At 44.2% G+C, this 25,491-nt stretch overlaps 1 protein-coding gene across 1 annotated transcript in view; it reads left to right on the top strand.

The window, feature by feature from the left end:
* LOC138246923 (vomeronasal type-2 receptor 26-like) overlaps positions 1-25,491 on the top strand; it is a 471,463-nt gene that overhangs the window by 305,284 nt on the left and 140,688 nt on the right. Inside the window, exon 7 of the mRNA XM_069201670.1 lies at positions 19,423-19,546. Coding sequence (XP_069057771.1) covers positions 19,423-19,546 — 124 coding nt within the window. The remainder of the gene's footprint in view (positions 1-19,422; positions 19,547-25,491) is intronic.

Raw genomic sequence — 25,491 nt, forward strand, 5'->3', positions numbered from 1 at the left:
GCACCACTCTGAGCCTGAAAGTGTAATATATATATATATATTTATATATATATCCCTAAAACAAAAAAGGTTACAAGGACATTATAGTTAGGTTCACAATTTACATACAATAAAACATAGAAATTTAGCATTTATAGTTATCTCAATAAACCATAACTTGCACCTTCAGGTAACTCTAACTCGCACCACCGCCATGCACAATTTTCTCATTAATACATTTACAGCAAATTTTTAAGATGTCATGAGTGATGTAAACTGTGAGGTAATTAGCAAATCATGGTAGGAAATTAGTTATACTTGCCTTATGGCGCCCACTACATGATTGTTGTAGGCAGCTTGGGTAGCTCGAATGCCCCTGAAGCCCCAGCGGGCTCTCCGTCTCCAGCGGGTGCCAGCATTGCTCCATCCTGCAAGGAGCAGCTAAACATACTGCACCCTGAAGGAGGGGGCAATTTATTCATCAGTTTTCCTGCCTGTTTCAGTGCTAGCAGGAAAACAAAAATAAAAAGTCTGTTTGCAGCAGGCAGGAGCATTTTACATGCTTCAACCCACTGGGAGTGGACTTGGTGTTTGTTCTCGCTTGGCGGGACCTTTAAAATTGCTCCCACCAAGTGAGAGCAAACATGCTATGTCCCTAAGTTAGGCATCCTGGGACATAGCAGGAACTTGGCCCTGGGGTATGGGGTCACTAGGCCAAAAATGGCTCAAGTAGGTGGGTCCTAAGGCCCCCCTCCCTTTGGCATGCATGGTCCTGGCCCCGGGAGATGGGGTCCCTGAGGCCGAACGTAGCCCAGGAGGTGGGGTTTGTGTCCCTGCTCCCGGCTTAAAACATTTGTTGGGCCCTGGGAAATTAGGTCCCTGGGGCTGAAAAGGGCCCAGGAGGGAGGCCACATAGCCCCCTGCCCCATTTTTGTAATCGTCTGGGCTCCAGGTGATGGTATCCCCAGGTCTGAAATCAGCCTGGGAAGGGGGCCACATATGCCCCCCCCCCCAATTAATATAAAAGGTATTGTCCCCCAGCACTTTGCCCAGATTCTCTGTGGTTTACTGACAACAACATTTTTGGCCCTAGGCAGAGTCCCTGTGAGACCCCACCACCAGCCTTACGGGGTCAGGGTATTCCTATTATGCCACATTCTTTTTTTACCTTTTGTCATGGGACTTGGATTACTCCCAGTTCCAAATAGGCTTCCACCACTTCCTGGCTGAAGGGGTGGCAGCCAATCAGATCTCATTGTGAGATCTCTGCAATCCATGGACCCTCTGCATCAGCAGATATAAATACATGTTTTTTCTTTAATAACTCCAAAACTACTGAACAGATTTACTTACTGTTGTGATTATTTTTATTGCCATGAATACATTTCTGGGGAACAACTGCAAAAACAATGACATGTAAATCCAACACGGACACCAGATTGAGCTACAAATGCAGAATGTGGTAAATGCACTTTGTTAGCAATGGGATTTCTGGTTGGCTAGGGTATGCACCTGAGCCAGGCAAAACCCAATACTTTAGTCAGTGAGTTACAAACTAAAGATAACCTGTGCTCAACCACTGGTAGCTTGGCACAGAGCAGTCAGGCTTACCCTCAGAGGTCATGTGGAAAGAGTTTGCCCAACACACACACACACCAGTGACACAATAAGTATACCACAAAAGAGACTCTCCACCAAGGATATATATATATATATATATATATATATATATATATATATATATTTATATATATATATATATATATATATATATATATATATATATATATATATATATATATATATATATATATATATACACATATATATAGTTGCAATCCAAAACGACATGAATCATAAAAAGTGCACATACAAAACTATTTTTAAATGATGGTATCTGTGGGACTGAGTCACACAGTAATCATTCATGACAAGATTCATAAATGCTGTATTGTACAAGGATCAGAACGACAACCATACCCAGAGTAGGGCTTGAAATAATAAAGCATAATTATCATCACAGGCAGTACCACATGAGCACATGAATCATATGTTACTCCCCTAACATCACTGAATTTGTATGCCAGGAAAATACAGTACTTTGGAACATATCACTGGAAACTATGGGGGTTATTCTAACTTTGGAGGAGGTGTTAATCCGTCCCAAAAGTGACGGAAAAGTGACGGATTTACCACCAGCCGTATTACGAGTCCATTATATCCTATGGAACTCGTAATACGGCTGGTGGTATATCCGTCACTTTACCGTCACTTTTGGGACGGATTAACACTCCTCCAAAGTTAGAATAACCCCCTATGTGTCATGTTGTGTCTCTGAGCCAGAGGACATAATTATCACCATTTAACTCCCAAAAACACATAGAATGCAGTGGGTAGTGGTTAAAATACACCAATCCCCAAAGGTTAGCATACATAATGCGCCATGGCCCTGCAGACACACAAAATCTCTGAATGCCCTCATTGGGTGCTAGGACACCCATTCTCCTATCAGGGCAAATACAATAGGTCCTATGGGCCTCCACTACTGAGCGTGCAGTGTATATCGGAGGGTGGGTTGCCAAAGTGCCTGCAAGTCTATTAGAATCACTATGGTAGCTTTCTTCGTTAGGACAGAGACCACATTAAATTTGAACATGTGCAGGCCAATGCACAGACCTCACGGGTCTCACAAGGATGTCATAGCACCATTAGGAAGCCGGGACCTTATGGCGGATCTGTCATCGCCATCCACAGCACTTTGCTGGCATAGCAGGAAGGTTGGCAGGTCACTGTCTCCGAGCTTTGGAGCTGACTGGGGTGTGCCAAGGTGGGGCTGATGCACTTCTGTTACCAGGACAATGTGGTGCAGCTCTGACACTCAGCGCACCCAGACTGTGCAGAGTGGGTTATGGGAGGCAGGGGAGGCCTCGAGGAAGGACACACAGGTCCCCAAAGGACACCTTAATTCTCCAACACCTCTTCCATTCACATGTACCTCCAGCAGGAGTCACTTTCCTGCTCTATGGCATCCCTCTGTTGTTGGCCAACCCTTCAGCTTCCTGACTGCAGCTTCTCTTGGGCCTCAGGAGCAGGGCTTGTGTCAATGAAGCTTCCCGCTCCTTTGGGATGGTGGCGAGGGAAAATAAACACACGCTGCTCTCCTCTCGCCTTAAGCGCCCCTCCTGCACTCCTGAGTTAAGCGCTCAAACCCCCTCCTGGACAAATAATAGTGCTCCTCACATGCCACATTTTGAAAAGTGGTCACCACACTCTGGGGGAAGGTAAAGCACTCTCCAAGCACAAGGGGTGCACCAACTGGGAAATTAAGAACTCCTCACAACGTGCTGGGTAAACAGACACGGAGCATAAGACAACGCGTCCTAGAGAACACTTGGGCACAAAAGGTGCAGTAGGCAGACAGGCCATCACATCAGGGTCTCTGATAACCAAGTGGCAGTTCTCTTTGCAGCCCAGCAGGCCACAAGGCAGCACAACTATGCCCGCAATTCTGATTGTGGTTCCTCCTGGTAGCACACAATGTCCTTGCAGAACTGAGTCAAGGACCAGCTGACAGCAGAGCAAGGAGCAGAAAAGCAATATATGGAGCCCTTTATGCCACCCAGCAGCAGTAGGAAGCAAGGCAACCACATAAGAGTCCAGATGAGTCCTGTATGCAGTCAGCAGTCCTTCTGACAGAGATTCAGTTCCAGTTCCCAAAAGTGCTCTAAAATCATGGGGTGAGAGTCCTTGTGCTCATACTCCAGGCACCCAGCTTCTAGAAGGTGAGAGAAGGTTCCAGCCAGATCAGACCAATTCTAAGAATTTCCTTTCTCCCCTATTCTGGCTCCAGACATCAGAAGGGGGTAAACATGCTCTTTGTGTGAGGACAGGACACAGCCTATTCAAGTGTAAAGTGTGAACAACCCTTCATCCAAGCACAGAAAGACCATCAGTATGTAAATGAATGCAGATGTAATCCTTTTCACACTTAACCCTCCCTGATGGATGGCTGTCTGGAGAATATGCACAAATGTTAAGCTGTCACTATGCCCTAGGCGTGCACTGGAGTCAGGCTGCAAAGCATCAGAGTTATAAGTGCACAGAAATGCCCACTTTCTAAAAATGGCATTTCTAAAATAGTAATGCTAAATCCACCTACACCAGTAAGCAGGATTTCTCAATACCATTCCAAACATGCCTACACTACTCCCCACAGATCAGAAATTACTGCTTAGGCATATATAAGGGAATTCCCAATGCAAACCTATGTGAGAAGCAACACTCACAGCAGTGAAAAACGAAATAGGCTGTTTGTCACTACTAGGACAGGTAACACATAAAAATATATGTACTGCCTTCTATTTACACAGCACCCTGCCCATAGAGCCATCTAGGGCCTACCTTAGGGGTGACCTAAGTGTAGTAAAAAGGGAGTTCAGGCCTTGGCATGTAGTTTGGCTTGCCAAGTCAATGTGGCAGTGAACTGGGTACACAGGCCCTGCAGTGGCAGGGCTGAGACAAGTTTGAAAGGCTACTTCTTTGGATGGTGCAATCAGCACTGAAGGTCCACAAGTAGCATTTAATTTACCGGCCCTGGGTAGATGGTATACAAGGGACTTACAGGTAAATTAAATAAGCCAAATAGGTGTAATCCAATTATACCACATTTTAGGGGAGAGAGCACATACACTTTAGCACTTATTAGCAGTAGTAATAAGTTCAGAGTCCTAAAGACAACACAAAGAAGGTCAGAAAAATAGGAGAAAGGCAAACGGTTTGGGAATAGCTCTGCAGAAAGGGCCACTTCCAACACACTTGTATCAAACAATAATACTATAAGACAGAAAGAGGGGGCATAGGCTACAGAAGAAGTGAAAGAGGGAGAAAAGGGACAAGAGGGGGAGACAGGAAAAGGACAAGGGGGATAAAGAAAGGGAGAAATAAAAGGAGGTAAAGACAAAACAATGAAACAAGGGGGCGTTTGGGAGGGATATATATATATATATATATATATTACTCACTTCAGATGCCAGGATGCCAGTGAAGGTCATGTTCCAGCTGATAGAGCGTTCCGACCTAATAAATTACCTGTATTTGGACGCTCTTGGGTCGATGAATCTTTTGACCAAGTGGGGCTCTCTTCACCCGAGAGTAATCAATTTAATCAAATCAATAATCAATAACGAACATAAGCAATGCCCTGATCAACATAACACTTCACAATTAATCCAGAAAACATTTCGGCGAACCATGACCTTTCGGCCATGAATAACCACACCAGTTTATTTAAAGTTAATGCATTTATTTCCCTATATTAACAAAGCTAGCACGATATAAATGTGTCTCAACACCAAATGATATATGTAAATGAACATTAATAGCTGTCCATAACGGCGAAAAAGATGCAATCTATGCAGCATTTGAATAACAATGCATTCGATAATAGCAACGCAAACCACTAAAACTATAATCTGTAATGAGCTAATTGCATACATTAGTCAGCATAACAAGGTCTCAAATTGCATCGTGCAACAAATGAATCCTCATCTAACCTCAAATTAGCATCTGCATGTGGGATTTCATGCAAAAACAATTTAGCAACATTAATTTGGAAAACTCCTAACTAGGGCTCTTATCAAAAATCAGCAGTTGGTTACCTAAAAAGAAACACAATGCAATTGTACATTTTCCTTTCATATTTACCAAATTTCAATCAGCATTCAAGGAAGTCTTCGTCTCACAGGTGCCGGTTTCCGATCAGCATGGGACGGGGCAAAGGGGCAGGGTGGACGGGGCAATTGCCTCACAGCGGCAAGATAAAAGGACAAAACTACTACTTCATGCAAAGGGGCAAATCAAAGTTAAAGTCTCTAGGGCGAGAATTACTTAAAGTCTCTTTCTCTCGATTAGAGAAAGCATCAAAGTCTCATCGAACATCAATTGGCATCGTAGAAGATGGCAAAATGACGAGATCGGCAAGACGGGCCATAATGGCTGCAATGTCCTGCAAATGGCGGGTAATGTCCTCAAAATGGCTGCTGGCAAATGGCGATAATGTCTAATGTCCGATGGGTAATGTCCGCTGGTAATGGCTACTTTCTTCTTGTGCACCGGGTTTAAATAAACAACAGTTCAAATCCAGTAGGGTCTTCCATTGGAGGGTTCATAGGTTGGCTTCAAATTGTCCAATCAAAAACAACAATTCACAAGCTTCTACCTAGGCATACATTATCCTTGGAGTCGGGAACGTAAGTTGCAACATATTTTACCAATTAACTCACTTTCTGAGCTTCCATTGTCTGCACCTGCAGATTGACCTTGGAGCAAAGAAGAAGATGCCAGGCTGGCACGAAACCTTAAAGATAAGCATGTGAACCGATCTCACTGGAAAAGTACAGCTTCAAGCAAGAATACACGTTTTGTTAGCACATTAGAAAAACACGAGCATCTAAACCGTGAGACAAGGCAACTAGGCCGAAGCCTCCACTAAAGTTATGCTAAGTTAAAACATTTCACACAAGCAAATCATGGCACACGTTTACGGTTATGTCAGATTAGTACAATTCTAATACATCACGTTATATAAAGCACGCTTATAAATGTTGGCGAACTACTCTGAGGGCACATTTGTCCCCGTACAATCTTTATTAGTTCGGTTAAAGTCACACTTGATTATTGCGGCACTACGTTTATGCGCTAATAAATGTAAAACCTTCATTTCCGCGTCATCAATCCCTCCTCTGATGACTACTTGTCATCACACAAAACCATTCCCACAAATTTTATTCCATTAAAATTCTGTCAGTTCTCTTTGCCTTTTAGTTCCCCTTGTTCTTGCCTTGTATTCTTCTGCCATTCTTTTCATAATTTTCTCTTCCTTCCTTCTCTTAATTCTTGCCATGATCATTAGTATTCCCCTCTTTATTCACCAAATCCCAAAGATGCAAATTAGTACTATTAGTATTCCCTGTATTATTTTTAGTAATATTCCATTCCAAATGCCACCAAGCCAATTTCCCACTGAAGCAATTCCCTTTCCAACCTTCTCCCAAACTCCTGGTTCTTTCAATTCCTTCAAGTCTGCACTCTCTTTTGTTAGATTTGCAAGCATTGTTTTAATCTTCACACTGTTGTCTGGTATATACGTGCAACAGTGACGCGCACCAAGCATTTTGCAAATGCCGCCATCCTTTGCTAAAAGAATGTCTAGGGCAAGCCTGTTTTGAAGAGTCATAGCTCTTTCTGCTGCAAGTTCAGCATCCATCAGGATTATAGCACCTGAAAACTTTGTCAACATGTTATCCACTATAGTAGACAACTTTCTTATTTTAATGGAATTCAACACAACTCCCAATGAAGGAATCATGGCTCCAAATATATCTCCTACCACAGCAGCTGCGGTCTCTCTTTTCTGGATACGATGAGATCCAGACGTCTTTGGAATCACCGATAGGTCATCCAGTTGATAAACCTTTGGGAACACTATACCCAAATAACATCTCCCCCACCATCCTTTTGGAAGACGATAATAGGCATTATGCCCACAAATGTAATATACACCAGGTATGACAGGGTCAAGTCCGTTCAGCATGAATGTCCATTTGGCCTTAAAGATAAACGTATGTTTACATTCACTCGCTCCCACGAAAATGTTATCATAATAAGATTCACCACGTTATATACAAAATTTCCCTACATGCCAAGCGTCTAAAGCTATTTTCCCTTGTGTTTTTATTGCGGCAAAAGCATAATTATCTACTGAAGTCCTCTTACTTAGCTCCTTTTCTAATTTCGCATTCATTTGTGCCCTTCTATCATCTGTGCGATCTAAAAAGCTTATTTCTACTGCAGAGAGCGAGCAGGTAAGATTTTCCCTATGAGCGTGAGCTGTTTCAAAAGGTTGCATTGGCTCGAAAAATTCCCTCATTATTTTAGCATCCCAATCTTTAGCAATCTGGCTTAGTTGCGTTATTATAGGAACATATGCAAAGGTAACATCATAATTGGAGTAAAAATACTGAATGTTAGTTTGACCATAAAATCTAGAAGTTACTAAACTACATGTAATCCCATATGTAAGAGGCATGTGGTGATAAGTCACCCCTTCCGTTACCGATGTCGGTATCTGTGTACACACATAACAATCTTTCGCATCCATAGTCTCAACATATTCTGTTAGTAGGAGATAGAAAACATTATACGAAAGTTCCTTCTTATCATGCAAGTGTCTCTCATCTAATTCTAGTCTTTTCAATGCGGTTAGTTCAGTGACAGTAACAGGAGCAGAAGTAGAAGCATCAATTTTCTCATTCTCACCCTTACCACGCGTTGCAAGCACTATTGCCATTATTATTAGTACACATGCAGTTATCAAGCCTATACACGCATATTTACAATATTTCATTCTACTGTTTTGTGTAGCCATGATCTGTATAGAATCAGAGAGCTAGAAGCACTTATAAAGAAACGATTTAGCAATTAGTTACAAAGCTGAACGAGCGCAATGTTCACACAGTTTTCTTCAGGAGCCCAGTCACTTATCGGTTAGCAGCATTTGTCTCAATTCGGCAATAACTCAGTCTTTTATCAGTTAGCAACGTTGTCTCAAATCGGGTTTAAGAGTCAATCAGGTTATCAAAGTCTTATCAATTTAGCAAATGTCTCATCCGGTTTAGCAATGTCTCAGCTGGTTGTATCACGTTAGATTATAGCAAGCAATGTCATTTATCATTTTTTTTTTTTTTTTTCTCAGTCAATAGTGTCCATAAAGCTTTTCTTTTCTATTGGTATCTCTTCTTCTTCGTTCTCGAGGCTAAGAGATACAAATTCGTCGGTCCAATCGTCATTGACTACATATGCCCATTCTGGACCGGAATATCTCCTGTTTGGTATCCTTTTCCTTTTCAATTTTGCATCTCTCTTTGATTCTGCCTCACTGGTACTTTCCTCTTTGGCCAAGTCTTTTCCTTCACTCGATGTTGGTACCACGACAGACACTTCCTTTCTTTTCTCTTTCACTCGTGGCCCTTCACTGTCGTTCAACGTTTCTCTAGTTCTTAGTTTTACTGGTGATATACTTGGTCTCCTCTTTGCACTGTGTCCACTTGATGGACCTGCGATCTCTTCTGAAGAACTTTGAACAGTTTCGTTCTGTTCTGCCTCGTTTTCCTTTTCTTTTTCTGTACCGTCTGCTTCTGGGAAAGCCCTCCTCTGATCAGGCTCTCCTGCTTCTTCACCTCTTTCGAGCCCTTTGTCACCGTTACTTTCTTCAGGCTCTTTGTCACTTTCAGCTGCTTCAGGCTCTTTGTTACCTTCAGCTGCTTCGTCGCTGTCTGAGGCTTCTCCTGGGTCTTCCCCAAGTGAATCGGTTGTTTCAACCTCAGAGAATATTTTTCTCTCCTCTATTTCTGCCTGTTCGCTTCTAGTTCTGTTTTGCTCTGTCTCAGCGCTCGGCACTTTGTTATCAGGTACTGGCAGTTTCAGCGCTTCAACTTCCTCATCTGTGGGACACAACACTTTCTTTGTGTGACTGGCGTGAATCCAGTTGGGAACTCCCGCACACTTCACAGCGGTAGTGGTCGTCAGGATCACTTGGAAAGGGCCTCTCCAACGGGGTTCCAGACACGACTTCCTCACGTGCTTCTTTATCACGACCCAGTCACCTGCTTTCAGTGTGTGTCCTGGACCTTGGATCGGTGGCAAGGTGGTTGCTTCCACCTGGTGAGAGAAAGAGCGAACCACGTCAGCCAGGCCTTTGCAGTAGTCTAACACCATATCATCTGTAATATTCAAAAGCGCGTTTGCGGGAACTGCAGGAAGTCTCATGGCCCTGCCCATGAGAATTTCGTGCGGGGACAATCCAGTCTTTTTGTCAGGGGTGTTTCTCATTGACATTAACACCAAAGGCAATGCGTCAGGCCATTTCAAATTTGTCGATGCACATATTTTCGCCATTCTTGATTTCAGTGTACCATTCATTTGTTCCACCAGTCCTGAGGCTTCAGGGCGATAGCTACAATGCAGTTTTTGCTCAATGTTCAACGCTGCGCAAAGTAACTTTATCACCTCGTTATTAAAGTGACTTCCTCTATCTGATTCTAAAGAGATCGGGAATCCGAAACGTGGTATCAACTCCCTCAACAATAGTTTTGCAACTGTAAGGCTGTCATTTCTACGTGTTGGGTATGCTTCAATCCAGTGACTAAAAATGCACACAATCACCAACACATACTTCAGACCTCCATGCACAGGCATCTCAATAAAGTCCATCTGCATTCTGCTGAACGGGCCACCCGCCCTACCAATGTGGCTCACGTTCACAACCGTTCCCTTTCCTGGGTTCATCTGCTGACAAATGACACAACGATGGCAAACTGCTTCTGCAACTTGACGGAATCTGGGGTTAAACCAATCAGTTTTGAACAATCTTATCATGGCATCTCTCCCTAGGTGAGCCTGCCCATGATAGAACTGCGCTAGCTGCGATAAGAGACTACTTGGTAAAACACATTTTCCTTCATTTGAAACCCATAACTCATCTGGTCTCCTTGTACATTGTGACTTAATCCAGGAAGCTCTTTCATCCTCCCTGACGCTATTCTGTAATGCTTTTAGTTCATCTATTGTATCCACGACCTTCAAGGCAAATGCTTCAGCTGGTTCGAGCTCTGGCTCATTTATCAAATTCCATTCATCCCTGAGCAATATACAGTTCAAGGCACAAAATCTTGCGACTTGATCCGCATATGCATTTCCCAGGGAAACATAGTCCTGTCCTTTTGTATGAGCACTACACTTTACCACTGCAATTTCGGCTGACATCTGAATGGCGTGTAACAATTCCCTTATTCTCTCCCCGTTTTTCACTGGGGACCCTGAAGAGGTCAGGAAACCTCTCTGTGACCATAGTTGCCCAAAGTCGTGCACAATTCCAAACCCATACTGACTATCAGTGTAAATGGTAACCTTCATCAATGTAGACAGTTGGCATGCTCTTGTAAGGGCTACAAGCTCTGCTACTTGTGCGGAATAGACTCCTTGAAGCCAGGACGCTTCCAAGACACCTGTTACAGTACATACAGCATATCCTGCTTTCAATATTCCCAATGCATCTCTTAAACATGACCCATCAACAAAAACAATTTGGTCATTTTCATCAAGCTTAGTATCCTTAATGTCAGGTCGGGGTTTTGTGCAAAATTCAGTCACCTGAAGGCAGTCGTGCTCGACGTCTTCAGCGTTCTCAATTTCAGCATTTTCACCGGGAAGCAAGGTTGCTGGATTCAACGTAGTGCACCTTTTCAGCTGCACATTCAGTGAGCCCAGAATTATTGTTTCATAACTTGTGAGTCTTGCTCCAGTCATGTGTTGCGTTCGGGAGCAGGTCAAAAGTATCTCAACTGAGTGAGGGACCATGACTGTTAATGGGTGTCCCATCACTATTCCTTCACTCTGAGTGAGGCTGATACCAACTGCTGCTACGGCGCGCAAACACCCTGGCAGTGCTGCTGCAACCGGATCCAAAGTAGCTGAAAAATATGCTACTGGTCTGTTTATGCCACCATGGGCTTGGGTCAAGACAGACAAAGAACATGCATCACGTTCATGACAAAACAATGTGAAAGGCTTTGTGTAATCAGGCATACCTAAAGCTGGAGCCCTGCACATGCATTCTTTCAATTCAATAAAAGCATCCATCTCATCTCCTTTCAGCTCAATTTCATCCAATGCATCCTTCTGGGTCAGTTTCAGTAAAGGCTTTGCTAGAGTTGAGAAGTTGGGAATCCACTGGCGACAGTAGCTCACCATTCCCAAAAACTTCCTCACCTCCCTCCTCGTCTTTGGTGGACTCATTTGAAGTACACTTGTTATTCTTTCCTTCATTATTCTCCGTGACCCTTTCTCTATTTGATGACCCAAGTATTTTACTTTCTTCTGACAGAACTGCAACTTTGAAGGAGACACCTTGTGTCCATTCCTTCCCAAATGGTTCAGTAGAGCAATGGTGTCGGCTGTGCAGCCACTTTCTGTCTTAGATGCAATCAGTAAGTCATCAATGTACTGTACTAGGGTTGACTCGAATGGCAATTCTAATGCTTCCAAGTCTTTCTTTAGAATCTGATTGAAAATTGACGGTGACTCAGAAAACCCTTGAGGAATTCGACACCAACTGTAAACTCTGTCTAAGAATTTGAAACAAAAGAGAAATTGGCTGTCCTCATGAAGAGGCACCGAAAAGAATGCTTGTGACAAGTCGATGACTGAGAACCACTCGGCATCGCAAGGGATTTGAAACATTATCACAGCTGGATTCGGTACTACAGGGCAGCATTTAATTACGATGTCATTTATTTTCCTCAAGTCCTGCACGATTCGGACCTTTCCACTCGGCTTTATCAGTCCCATGATTGGTGAATTACATGGACTGCTTAACACTTCTTTCAGCACTCCCTGTTTTACAAACTCGTCAATGAGTTGGGCGACTTTCATGAGGGTGTCTTGTGCCATGTGGTATTGTGGGGTCTGGGGAAAGGTTACATTGGGTTTTACGGTCACTTTCACTGGTTCCACTCCTTTCACCAATCCCACCTCTTTTCCTGTCATATCCCACACTTCCTTTCCGACTGTTTCCCATAATCCAGCTGGAATATCTTCTTCAGTTATCATCGGAAAAAGGTTAATCAGAGGATATTCTTCATCGACAGTTTCCATCTCATCCCCTTCTACACTGTCCTCTTCTTCCCCATCACTGCTCGTCTGAATTCTAATTCCATCGTCCGAACACATAATCGAACATCCCAATTTGCACAATAGGTCTCTCCCTAACAGTGCTATCGGGCTTGAGTCACATACCACAAATTTATGTAACCCTTGATAGTTACCAATTCTGACTTGTACTGGATCTGTGATTGGGTTTGTCAGGTGCCTGTTTGCTACTCCCACTACTTGAATTGTTCTCCCTGAGAGTGGCAAAAGTGGTACTTCAATGCTCCTAACAGTTGAACGTGTGGCTCCTGTGTCAACCAAGAATGAAACACGATGACCCATAACTCTTCCCTCCACATATGGACCCTTTTGATCAACTTCCAAGGATGCTGCAAGCACACAATTTCCCTCCTCATCTGAACTTTCACTCTCCCATACATTGTTTATTCCATTCTCACTGTGTAATGGGAACTGTTGTACTGTGCCATTTGTATTCATCACCTGACCCGAGACCTGTGGAGGAACCATCACTTGCTGCTGACTCATTGGTGCCAAAGGTATTTGCATTTGCTGATTAGGTACCATGGGAAACTGCTGTTGCAATGGCTGCATTTGCGTCATCTGCATACGGGGCATCTGCATCTGCTGCGGCTGCATGGGCTGTAATCCCTGCAGCTGATTTATGGTCTGAAAATTTGGGTTTGGACCTCTCATTTTCGGTCCCCTCATTGTCTGGAATGCATTGACATCATTGTTTTGCTGACCAACACCTGCACCTTCCTGCACCACCATCGGACACTCGCGTTTCCAATGCCCGACGATTCCGCCCACGTGACATGGCATCACCCTTTTCATTGCCTGCACACCATTCAGAATCGCAACAGTGTTCAAATCCGGACCATTACTCCCAAAACCTCCTCTGCCTCTGCCTCTCGCCTGTGGCTGAAACACCATATTTCCCTGCGGCTGCGGCTGCGGTATCTGCTGTTGGAACCCTTGCAACCCTTGCAAACCTGTCTGAGCTGCTTTAAGTTGCATCATCATCACTTTCTCTTTCAACCTTTTCTGTTTCACTTCAATTTCGTCGCTACAGTATTTCGCATAATTCAACACCTCATCAATCGGTTTCGACTGCCAACAAATCAAATGCGTCTTCATCATCTGACTTATCTCTGGTCTCAGCCCTTCCACAAATCTAAACACAAAATGAAGCATGTCCTTCGCCTCTATTGTTTCCGTGCCACTGTAGTTCTTGAACGCCTTCAACAACCTCTCATAGTAACCATGAATCGACTCTTTAGCCTCTTGGGCAGTTCGATCAATCTTCTGCCAATCCACATTTTTCGCGGCAACCTTCGTCTTCAAATGCTCAATCACCTTATAGTACAAGCTCATTAACATAGGTGATGGTGCACCCGTATCCCTGTCTCTCTCTGGTTCACTTGTCGGCCAACCTACAGCCCTTTTGCAGTCTTCCCACAAATCTGCCGGAACCACAATCTCAAAGAGGGTGTTCAGGTCTTCCCAAAGACATTTCGCAAGCTTCACAAACCTATCAGTCTGTTGATACCATTCAATCGGTTTCTCTCTCAGTTTGGGAAAATCATCCGTAAAAGACTGAATGTCGCTTCTGTGCCACGGTACATGTATTAATTTTCCCCCTGCTGTCTCCCTCATTGGTAACATGGTTATTGCATCACTACTCTGTGGTCTTTTCTCCTTATGCTCTGGGACACTATCTTTCTTCTTTTCCTTTTTCCTTGCCCATCTGCTCTCCCATTTGTCTAAGCACCCCCACACTTGTGCACTCTGCAGCAATTCTCTAAGGTGTGTTTTCATGCCTGCTGACCTCATGTGTTCAAAGTCTGTGGTCCTGAAATCCAATCTATAGCTCCTGCTCAAGTGTTTTGTCTTGTCTATCTCAACCCCGTTTTTGTCAGCTATTTCTTGCAACCTTCTATGTACCTTGTTCACTTCTCTCGTAATCCTGGGACATAGATACCTCAGCTCTTCTTCTGAGTAGGACTCTAACCTATTCAAACCCATAGTCCCTTCCACCAATTCTTCTGCTTCCATATTCAACCTGACCCTATTCAGATAGACTTCTCCCTTCCCACTGGCTGAGCTTTGTGTGGAATTCAGACTGTTGAACCACTGTGTCAGCTGTTGCGCATTCATCCCCATTAGTGTAGCATTCACATCGACTGCCATTGATGGTTGCGGCAACTTTTCAGTGTTCGATGATAGCGGTATCATCAGTGGGGGACTCGACCTCACCACTGTTGACTGAGCACATATGGGACTAAACTCCATCAGGGACCCAGATCCAGTTGGCAGAGCCGCTATCGGAGTTGTCTCTGGAGTGTTTTCTATGCACCTCCTTTCCGTCCCATTTTGCACCACTGATCCTTGACCGCTCATACCTGAGTTAGGCTGAATGTACAAAGGTACCGGTGGACCTACAGTAATGGGTAGGGATATCGCATCTGGGTTCTGTCCATTCCCCAGGTTCTGAGGCATGTTCATTCCCACACTATGGGTCATCATTGCCGGCATGCCCGTCTGACTCCCCGTCATCTGAGCATGTGCGGTTCCCCCCTGCATCTGCTTTTGAGGCATCAAAAGCTGGGTTGACTCAGCTTGTGCCAATGTTGGGTTGCGACCATTCTGTACTCCCATTACGGTTGGATCTAGAATCATTCCCGTACTGTTGTCACTGCTGTAGTACCTTGGGACCTGCGGCTGATAATTTTCTGCTGTTTTCAATATAGGCACATCTGGATATATTCTCCTAACCTGCGGTATCTGCGGGGTGAACAGTAAACTCGGGTCCTTAGATCCCGATGGCGTTTCTGAATTCGGAATTTCATTATTCTGTACTGGTGCCGGAGGGGCAGAACTGGTACTTGGACCTTGTTCACTCTCTACATAAGGTGGTGGACGGTCGTTCAGCAATTGCATGATGAACTCCTCATCATCTGACTCGTCTTCTCTATCTTTGGAACACCTCCTGTTTGTCTTACAGGTAGCTTTCTTGCCTGTCGCCTCTTCTTCCTTAGCAATTGCGGGAAACAATTTTATCCCCTGCAATATATCTGACCTCCACACCTTCTGTGCATTATCCCACCTAGCGTCCGCTAGTGTCTTTTCTACCTTTCTTATCCTGTTCTCGAACTTCTTTTGCTGTTGCTGTCTAGCCATTAGTTCCCAAATCGCTAGAGCCTCAAACTGTGCTGGCCTTGGAGGTACCTTCATGTCGTACATCGTGAATCTCAGATTCTCTAGGATCCTTATATTGAATGTCCCATGGATCGGGAACGCTACGCTCCCATGTTTCTCTGTCAGCTTGTGCCATTGCTTTAGCCAAAGGCACGGAGCTACCCCCCTTTCCTCCATTACAATGTAAGCTGGTGTACCTTCGGGTGGCGTCTCCTCTCCTACGCTCGCTTTAATGTAAGACTCCCCCTTCATCGCGCTCTTTAATGCTTTAAAAAATTTCATTTTCTCGTCTTTTATTTCACAAAGTTTGTAATCAATAAGTGACTTTAATTCCCGGAATACCCTTCGCCTGCCTTTCCCCTTCCAATCGAGCCCCACGGACTGCGTCCAATCCGTGCGCGACCCTTCTCGGCAACCAACCTATCCGAGCGCGGCTCCTAGTGACGTCACACCCACACACACTGCGGCTGACAAAGCCTTGCGGCTTGTCCTCCTTCACTCAGCTCCTCTCGTAACAACTTCTAGCATGTATCGCGAGCAACCAAATAATAATAAAACAGATCTGTCGGTTTACTACAGGAAGGGTAACACAATCGCTTCAGGACCTTAGGGATTTTTCACTAGCCTCGGCAGTTATCCATCTTTCTCGGTCCCCACTTTCGCAAGCAAATTCTGACCCGCAGACTCTGCTCTCAACTTGTCAATGATCTATTCTAGTGCACTTAGAATTTGTCAAAGTCCGAAGTCGAAGTTTTCTTTCACTCCCTTAACACACGTACCGACTCGTTGACCACGCCCGGTCAACCTATTAAACCGACCAGACCACAACATAAAACAAGTGTCTCATACACTTTTCAACATACTCCGGAGTCTCTTGACCTCGCAGGGCCCGTCTCAACAACAACAACCACGTGGACCTTTTTCTGCACAAAGCGCCACATGCACATGAAGTTCGACGACTTCCCTACTCTCACACTCGGAGTCGCACCTCCGCTATTCTCTAAAATCCTCGCAACCTTTTCAAACAATCTGCGGCAATAAGCTGTGCAAGCGCAAAATCCTAACTTCACTCATACCGTCACTAGTACCGCCAACGCCGATTTCACACCTCCATTCTCTCCATTCGCAAGCTCCGAGATCCCGGGAAAGTCGCGGGGGACTTAGGGCATCATCATTCTCTCAATCTGTTTTACCCAAGAAAAATCTAATTCAACACCATATACTTCTCGAGTGGGGTCTCAAAGAGTGCAACCGTTACCTCTCGAGTGGGGTCCCAAAGGGCGAAACCGTTACCTCTCGAGTGGGGTCCCAAAGGGCGAAACCGTTACCTCTCGAGGGAGGTCCCAAAGGGCGAAAGCGTTACCTCTCGAGTGAGGTCTCAAAGGGCGAAACCGTCCTCTGCTACCATCTACTGATAGAGCGTTCCGACCTAATAAATTACCTGTATTTGGACGCTCTTGGGTCGATGAATCTTTTGACCAAGTGGGGCTCTCTTCACCCGAGAGTAATCAATTTAATCAAATCAATAATCAATAACGAACATAAGCAATGCCCTGATCGACATAACACTTCACAATTAATCCAGAAAACATTTCGGCGAACCATGACCTTTCGGCCATGAATAACCACACCAGTTTATTCAAAGTTAATGCATTTATTTCCCTATATTAACAAAGCTAGCACGATATAAATGTGTCTCAACACCAAATGATATATGTAAATGAACATTAATAGCTGTCCATAACGGCGAAAAAGATGCAATCTATGCAGCATTTGAATAACAATGCATTCGATAATAGCAACGCAAACCACTAAAACTATAATCTGTAATGAGCTAATTGCATGCATTAGTCAGCATAACAAGGTCTCAAATTGCATCATGCAACAAATGAATCCTCATCTAACCTCAAATTAGCATCTGCATGTGGGATTTCATGCAAAAACAATTTAGCAACATTAATTTGGAAAACTCCTAACTAGGGCTCTTATCAAAAATCAGCAGTTGGTTACCTAAAAAGAAACACAATGCAATTGTACATTTTCCTTTCATATTTACCAAATTTCAATCAGCATTCAAGGAAGTCTTCGTCTCACAGGTGCCGGTTTCCGATCAGCATGGGATGGGGCAAAGGGGCAAAGGCGCAGGGTGGACGGGGCAATTGCCTCACAGCGGCAAGATAAAAGGACAAAACTACTACTTCATGCAAAGGGGCAAATCAAAGTTAAAGTCTCTAGGGCGAGAATTACTTAAAGTCTCTTTCTCTCGATTAGAGAAAGCATCAAAGTCTCATTGAACATCAATTGGCATCGTAGAAGATGGCAAAATGACGAGATCGGCAAGACGGACCATAATGGCTGCAATGTCCTGCAAATGGCGGGTAATGTCCTCAAAATGGCTGCTGGCAAATGGCGATAATGTCTAATGTCCGATGGGTAATGTCCGCTGGTAATGGCTACTTTCTTCTTGTGCACCGGGTTTAAATAAACAACAGTTCAAATCCAGTAGGGTCTTCCATTGGAGGGTTCATAGGTTGGCTTCAAATTGTCCAATCAAAAACAACAATTCACAAGCTTCTACCTAGGCATACATTATCCTTGGAGTCGGGAACGTAAGTTGCAACATATTTTACCAATTAACTCACTTTCTGAGCTTCCATTGTCTGCACCTGCAGATTGACCTTGGAGCAAAGTAGAAGATGCCAGGCTGGCACGAAACCTTAAAGATAAGCATGTGAACCGATCTCACTGGAAAAGTACAGCTTCAAGCAAGAATACACGTTTTGTTAGCACATTAGAAAAACACGAGCATCTAAACCGTGAGACAAGGCAACTAGGCCGAAGCCTCCACTAAAGTTATGCTAAGTTAAAACATTTCACACAAGCAAATCATGGCACACGTTTACGGTTATGTCATATTAGTACAATTCTAATACATCACGTTATATAAAGCACGCTTATAAATGTTGGCCAACTACTCTGAGGGCACATTTGTCCCCGTACAATCTTTATTAGTTCGGTTAAAGTCACACTTGATTATTGCGGCACTACGTTTATGCGCTAATAAATGTAAAACCTTCATTTCCGCGTCATCACAGCTCTTGCGTTTATTAAACTAAAATTCAATTTTACTAATAAAATAATTAAAATGGGCACAAAAAAGATAGTAGAGACCTTACACCCATTACAGAGCAAAGCTTCCCCTGTGTTCCTGGCTCTCATGTTGCCACTTCTGAGCTCATAAGTCTCAAAGGCAGGGCCTGGGATCGTAAGAAGCAAGGCATTGGTTGAAACTGTGAGTTGGGTTTATAATTCTACAAAAAAGTAAGTTAGCAAGTATGGGGCACTATTGGTAGATGTCCACAAAGTTGCATTCCCATATATAGCACACAGATGTAAGAAAATGTTTAACTTGGATTTACTACAGTTGAAACTCCGCTGCTTTTGGCATTACAGATGTACATCGATTTGACAGTTTTTCATATTCTTCGTTTCACAACTACCCATTTCGTTGATCTTTAGGTACCTGTCTCCGTTTGCAGTAAGCCGTGTCGTCCAGGTTATAGAAAGGCAGCTATAGATGGGAAACCTAGATGTTGCTTTGAATGCATCCTATGTTCAGAAGGGCACATTAGCAACCAAACAGGTGGGTCACATTAAAATATTTAAGATGTTTAAGGAATAACTGCATGCAGAACATTTAACTTCAGCATTTTTTACGTTGGTGTGGAAATAGCCCCTCTCCTGGATTGACAAATCTGCTTCAAAATGTGTTTTACTTTAATTTGTATATTAACTTTAAATAATAGCAATGCACTTTGTCTCCACATTGAATGCCCTCTTAGGAGGTGATTTATTGCCCATCTTTTTACATTTTCTATCATAAAGTGAATACATGACAATGTAACATTACGCCTATCTGCAATATGAGTGCTTGGTTATGTTGTGATTCATTCTTATCTCCTTCACAAAAACGTATAAAATGCATGGCACAACGCAAAGGCGTATTATTCAATACAATTAATAAAATGACCATATCAGTGAATACTTTCTATGTACAAATGTTTATTGCAAGAATATGGTGCCGCTCCTAGGGGCATATTTATACTCCGTTTGCGCCGAATTTGCGTCGTTTTTTTCGACGCAAATTCGTCGCAAAACTAACGCCATATTTATACTTTGGCGTTAGACGCGTCTAGCGCCAAAGTATGAGGAATGAGCGTCATTTTTTTGCGTGAACGCCTTCCTTGCGTTAATGAGATGCAAGGTAGGCGTTCCCGTCTAAAAAAATTACTGCTACGCAAATGCGTCGTATTTATACTCCCGGGCAAAAATCACGCCCGGGAGTGGGCGGGGCAAAAAACCCCGCATTTGCGCCTCTTTTTAACGCCTGGGTCAGGGCAGGCGTTAAGGGACCTGTGGGCTCAAAATTAGCCCACAGCTGCCCTCCCATGCCCCCAGGGACCCCCCCTGCCATCCTTGCCCACCCCAGGAGGACACCCAAGGATGGAGGGACCCATCCCAGGGACATTCAGGTAAGTATAAAAAAATTGTTTTTTAAAAAAAAAATTGGCATAGGGGGGCCTGATTTGTGCCCCCCTACATGCCACAATGCCCAATGACCATGCCCAGGGGACATAAGTCCCCTGGGCATGGCCATTGGGCAAGGGGGCATGACTCCTGTCTTTACTAAGACAGGAGTCATGTAAATGGCGTCTGGGCGTCGTTAAAAATGGCGCAAATCGGGTGGAGGCGATTTTTTTGCCTCTACCTGACTTGCCCCATTTTAAGACGCCCTAACGCCATTTTCCCCAACGCCGGCGCTGCCTGGTGTATGTGTTTTTTTTCCACGCACACCAGGCAGCGCCGGTCTGCTAGCGCCGGCTAACGCCATTCAATAAATACGGCGCCCGCATGGCGCTTCAGAATGGCGTTAGCCGGCGCTAATCTTTTTGGCGCAAAACTGCGATAGCGCAGTTTTGCGTCAAAAAGTATAAATATGGCCCCTAGTACGCTGCATGTTTTTTTTAAATTTTATTTTGTCGCCCAATATTGCAACGATAAATTGAATGAATCACTATTTCACTACATTGCGAAGGCCATACCTACCGGCTTTACAAGTGCATGTTACTGTTGGTAACGGCACATGGAATCAGTGCAGGCCATTGAGATGCACAGTGGAAAAGAAGTAATTTCGGCTGAGAGATTGACATTGGTGCGTTTATCTGTTGCTCATTGAGTCAGATTGACACCAGGATGCTAGACAGTACCCTTCTCAGTCATTACATTTCTTGTTTTTTGGTAGCTAGACCAAAAGGGCTTCTCATTACAAGGGATTAAACAACACACATAGAAGTAGGACCATTCATTGGAGTCTCTTTATGTCAGAAGGGAAGCTCAGATCATTTTTGTTGCTCTTGCGGGTCAATCCTTCAGTCTTAGTAAGAAAGGTAAACAGTTGTGGCACTTGTTCACTCGACCATGCACTACCTCAGGTAACTGGATCATCTAATACCTTTAAGATATCTTAGTAGGTTTGTACACCTACAGCAGCATTTCTGTTCGTGACTTGGAGGTCTAAATTTGCACCTGGCAAGGAGTACTCAGCCTCTCATTCTTCTTTTTTAATAAAACTAGTACCAATAACTCCCATAGTGAAGGACTGAGAGACAGTGTGAAATATGTCTGACATAGGGCCTGATTTTAGTCTTGATGGAGGGAATACTCCCTTACAAACATGACGGATATCCCGTCCGCTGTATTACGATTTCCATAGAAAATAATGGGATCGTAATTAGGCGGACGGGATATCCATCACATTTGTGACAGACTATTTTCCTCCGACAAGACCTAAATCATACCCATAGGGTCCTATTAGGAGTTTGGCAGTCTCACCACTGGACTGCCAAACTCACAGGGAGGTCTCCACCACCATGGCGGTGGCAACCCCCCCACCAGAAACCTTGAAATAGAGAATTACCGCCGGTCACACTGGCAGGAACAGTGCTACGAGACAGCACTTGGCTCACTGAAAGAAGCCGAGTGCTATCTCGTAGCACAGAGGTGGCTGACAGTGTGTATTCCAGCACTTGGTTTCTGCCAGCCTTTTCTTGGCGTGGTCCTTGCCATGAAAAGGCTGGGGATACCTTTAGGTTAACGGCTCAAAAGCAGGCAGAGGTGATTCACTCTTGAATAATTCTGAAGTCAATAATAGAAAGAACACGGAGGTGTGTTAATTTGACAGCTTCCGTTTAAAGTACATGGTGTCTACTATATAAACATTCAAAATATCACTTATCTTTCTGTGTTTCTGGCAGGATATTTCAGTGGGTTAATAGGCCTTTTCCAAGGATTCGGAGCACCCTGTAGATCTTTGGAAGAGACGGTGTTCTCAATTCAAGCACACTTCTTCTCTGGATATCTTTGGCTTCAGGCCCTCAGTGCTGAAATGAAATATTTCTCGATATCAGTTGATACAAACTATAATGACATATATTAACAAATCAAATTATTAACACTTCTTCTGACCACCTATGAATAATTATGAGTGAGCTATAGGATTGATTATTTAGATGGCCACCACTAAGCCCTGGCTTATACATGCCTCTCGTAGAGATTTGGTTGAATGAATGAGTAGACATTAGTGTAAATTAATAGAAACAAATGGTCTAGTTACTCACTTGTACATGTTTTTCTTGGATATTCTTTTCAATCCACAATTCTAATTGAATATATTGAAATCATTTCTGGAGTTTAATATGTTTATATGTCCCTTGCAATTACAATAGTTATGCCCACTAATGACTCATGACAATTTTCTACCAACAATAACCCAACAAATCATTGTGGTGAGGATGTCTTACATATATACTGCTTGGCACATAAAATCGCTATTTATTCCTAGGAAGCCAGGCAATTCTAAAGAAGGGTTCATTGAAAGGTCCATAGTAAACAGAAGATGTGTCCATAATATATAACCTAGCATAACTGAAATCAGCATTAAAGTGTACTTCTTTAGGAAAGGTCTTGTCCTCTGTGTTGGCATCTCTTCAATAAGGCAACACAGTTTAACTTTCAGCGCATTGCCTAAGAAGAACCTGAACATTTAACTTTTGGGTGGTCTCATCTAACTTTTTGTAGTATAAGCAACAATTTGAGGAATAAATGGTCCAAACCTCATTTGGTGACCCACTCCCTATATCATATACGGGAAATAAATGATGGCAGGGGAGTGTTTGGACCTCTGGAGCACTTATTTCAACAGTTTACTCTCATTGCTCTAAATTCAATCAATGGGGACATGTCGAACATGGCACCAGTGTAGACATGTCTTGCCGGAGCTCTGTTTGTTGTGCTCTCAATGGGGTAGAGGTAGAATGCCATGGGCCCTACAATAGGTCCCCTGGCCCATTGGATCTTGACCCCACCAGTGATCATTGGTGACCCGGTGCCATCCCCTTTGAGCTGTCACTCCAAGGAAAAGTTTGGAAATGAGCTGGCAGAGACTATAATACCGGGGATCTGTAGAGGCAATTGGCACACACCAGTGGCACCCTGGGAAATTGACCAGTGGCTCACCTTCTGATGGCAGTGCAGTAGCCCTTATTGCAGGACCAGGCCTAGGTGACCACATGGTGCAGAGTGACTGGCGGCCTGGGGGAGATTGGTGCTGAGTGCTGTAAAGCTCACACCAAGCGGCGCTGAGTGCTGGAAAGGTCACACCAAGTGCAGCACAATTTGCTAAGCATCCACCAAAGGAGAGGCCCCACAACTGCCAGCGGTAGAGACAAGGTACTGGTCTCTCCAGGGGCTGTAAGGGCTTGGCCCTGTATCAGTTCCCACAAGGTACACTTCCAACTACATGTCCAGGCATACTGTGCTCTCTTGTTGTAAGTGCCACACTCCTTAAAAGACTTTGCCTGCTTGCTACCAGCAACGTGGGGACTCAGGGTGGCTCCATATATCTGCCTCTGAGCACCCCTGGCACCTATACCCAGGGGAGGCCTGCAGATAAGCTATATGTGGGCCTTGGAATGGAGTAAAGCCCTGAGAGGTTATGCCACCTCACGGTTTAGTCCCCATGACAGTGTGCATATTTTTGGGGTGCTGTGCTCTGCTGTTGATTGAGGAGCCACTGGGTGTCACTGTGATTTCATGACTTTATTCACTAGGGACACAGCCTACCAAGCTCCATTCCTTGACAACGGCAAACTCTTTTCCCATGCTTTGGGGACAGCACTTCATCTCATCTCCAAGCAGAGGGGCCAATCTCATCAGCTGGAATCCAGTTTTGATACAAGCACTCAGCTCCGAAGTGCACAAGGTTGTTGCCCGTAGACCTTCTAGCACAGCCTTGCCAAGCAGCCTACAAGGTAGAAGTGTCCCACACCTCGATGGCTGATAGGAGAGAACAGTCACCATCGCCCTGACCTGCTGGTTCTGTTCCTCCCACTTGCGGTGCGGTGTCTTTTGACCAGCTCAGAGGTCTGGTGCATCCTCTGGGTACACAAGGGAAGCTCCATTGAAAAATGAGTGTACATGTTCAACCGGCTCTGCAACAACCTCTTGTAACACTATGGGGGTTATTATAACTTTGGAGGAGGTGTTAATCCATCCCAAAAGTGACGGTAAAGTGACGGATATACCACCAGCCGTATTACGAGTTCCATAGGATATAATGGACTCGTAATACGGCTGGTGGTATATCCGTCACTTTACCGTCACTTTTGGGACAGATTAACACCACCTCCAAAGTTGCCATAACCCCTTATGTCTTCAAAACACAGTGGCAAAAATGAGAGTACCCTCAAAGACATGTTCACCAAACCTCATTCTAAGAAACCTAATCATAGTGGGGACTCTTCCTCAGCCATGCTCCTCTTACATCACCACCGGACACAGGGTCTCAAGAAGATGATGCCCCAGTGACGCAGTCATTCTTTGAAAATCTGTTTGATGCCTTAGGGGAAGACCTAGCTGCCTTCAAGCTGGTAAGCTGATGTCAAAGACCTGAAGAAATAAATTGGCGAGCTTAATCAGAGAGTTAACGCCCTGAAGCACATAGGTGATTCTCCAAAAGAGGAACTAGAAGAACACATTTGGGAGGTGATAGAACTAAGGAACAAAAATATGGAGGTCCTCTCTCAACTTGGAGATTTAGAAAACAGGTCCCGGTGCTTTAACATCCAAATTAAAGGGGTTCTGATACAAGCAGAATTCTGAAAACTTGGGGACCATGTCACCCGCTTAGTTTGTTATGCAGTGTCTGACCTTACGGAGAAAGAGATGGTCCTGGACCGTACATAGAGGGTAGGTACACAAGCCAAATCCCCGGCATCCCACAGGAAATACTCACCTGCCTTCACTCATATCGGTAAAGGAAGCCATGATGGCGGTAGTGCGTGACAGATTGCAGTAAAATGTGAGGGTACAAAAATTTGGCTGTACCAAGATTTCTCCCCCGTCACTCTTCAGCACCGCAGAACACTTCATCCTATCACAGAATTCCTGAGTGGACAGGGAACTTTTATACATGTAGGGACACCCTTTCAGACTAATCTTCGTATGGAGCAAGGAGAGTCAGTGTCTGCA

Source organism: Pleurodeles waltl, chromosome 7 (assembly GCF_031143425.1).
Source record: "Pleurodeles waltl isolate 20211129_DDA chromosome 7, aPleWal1.hap1.20221129, whole genome shotgun sequence".
NCBI classification, from domain to species: domain Eukaryota; kingdom Metazoa; phylum Chordata; class Amphibia; order Caudata; family Salamandridae; genus Pleurodeles; species Pleurodeles waltl.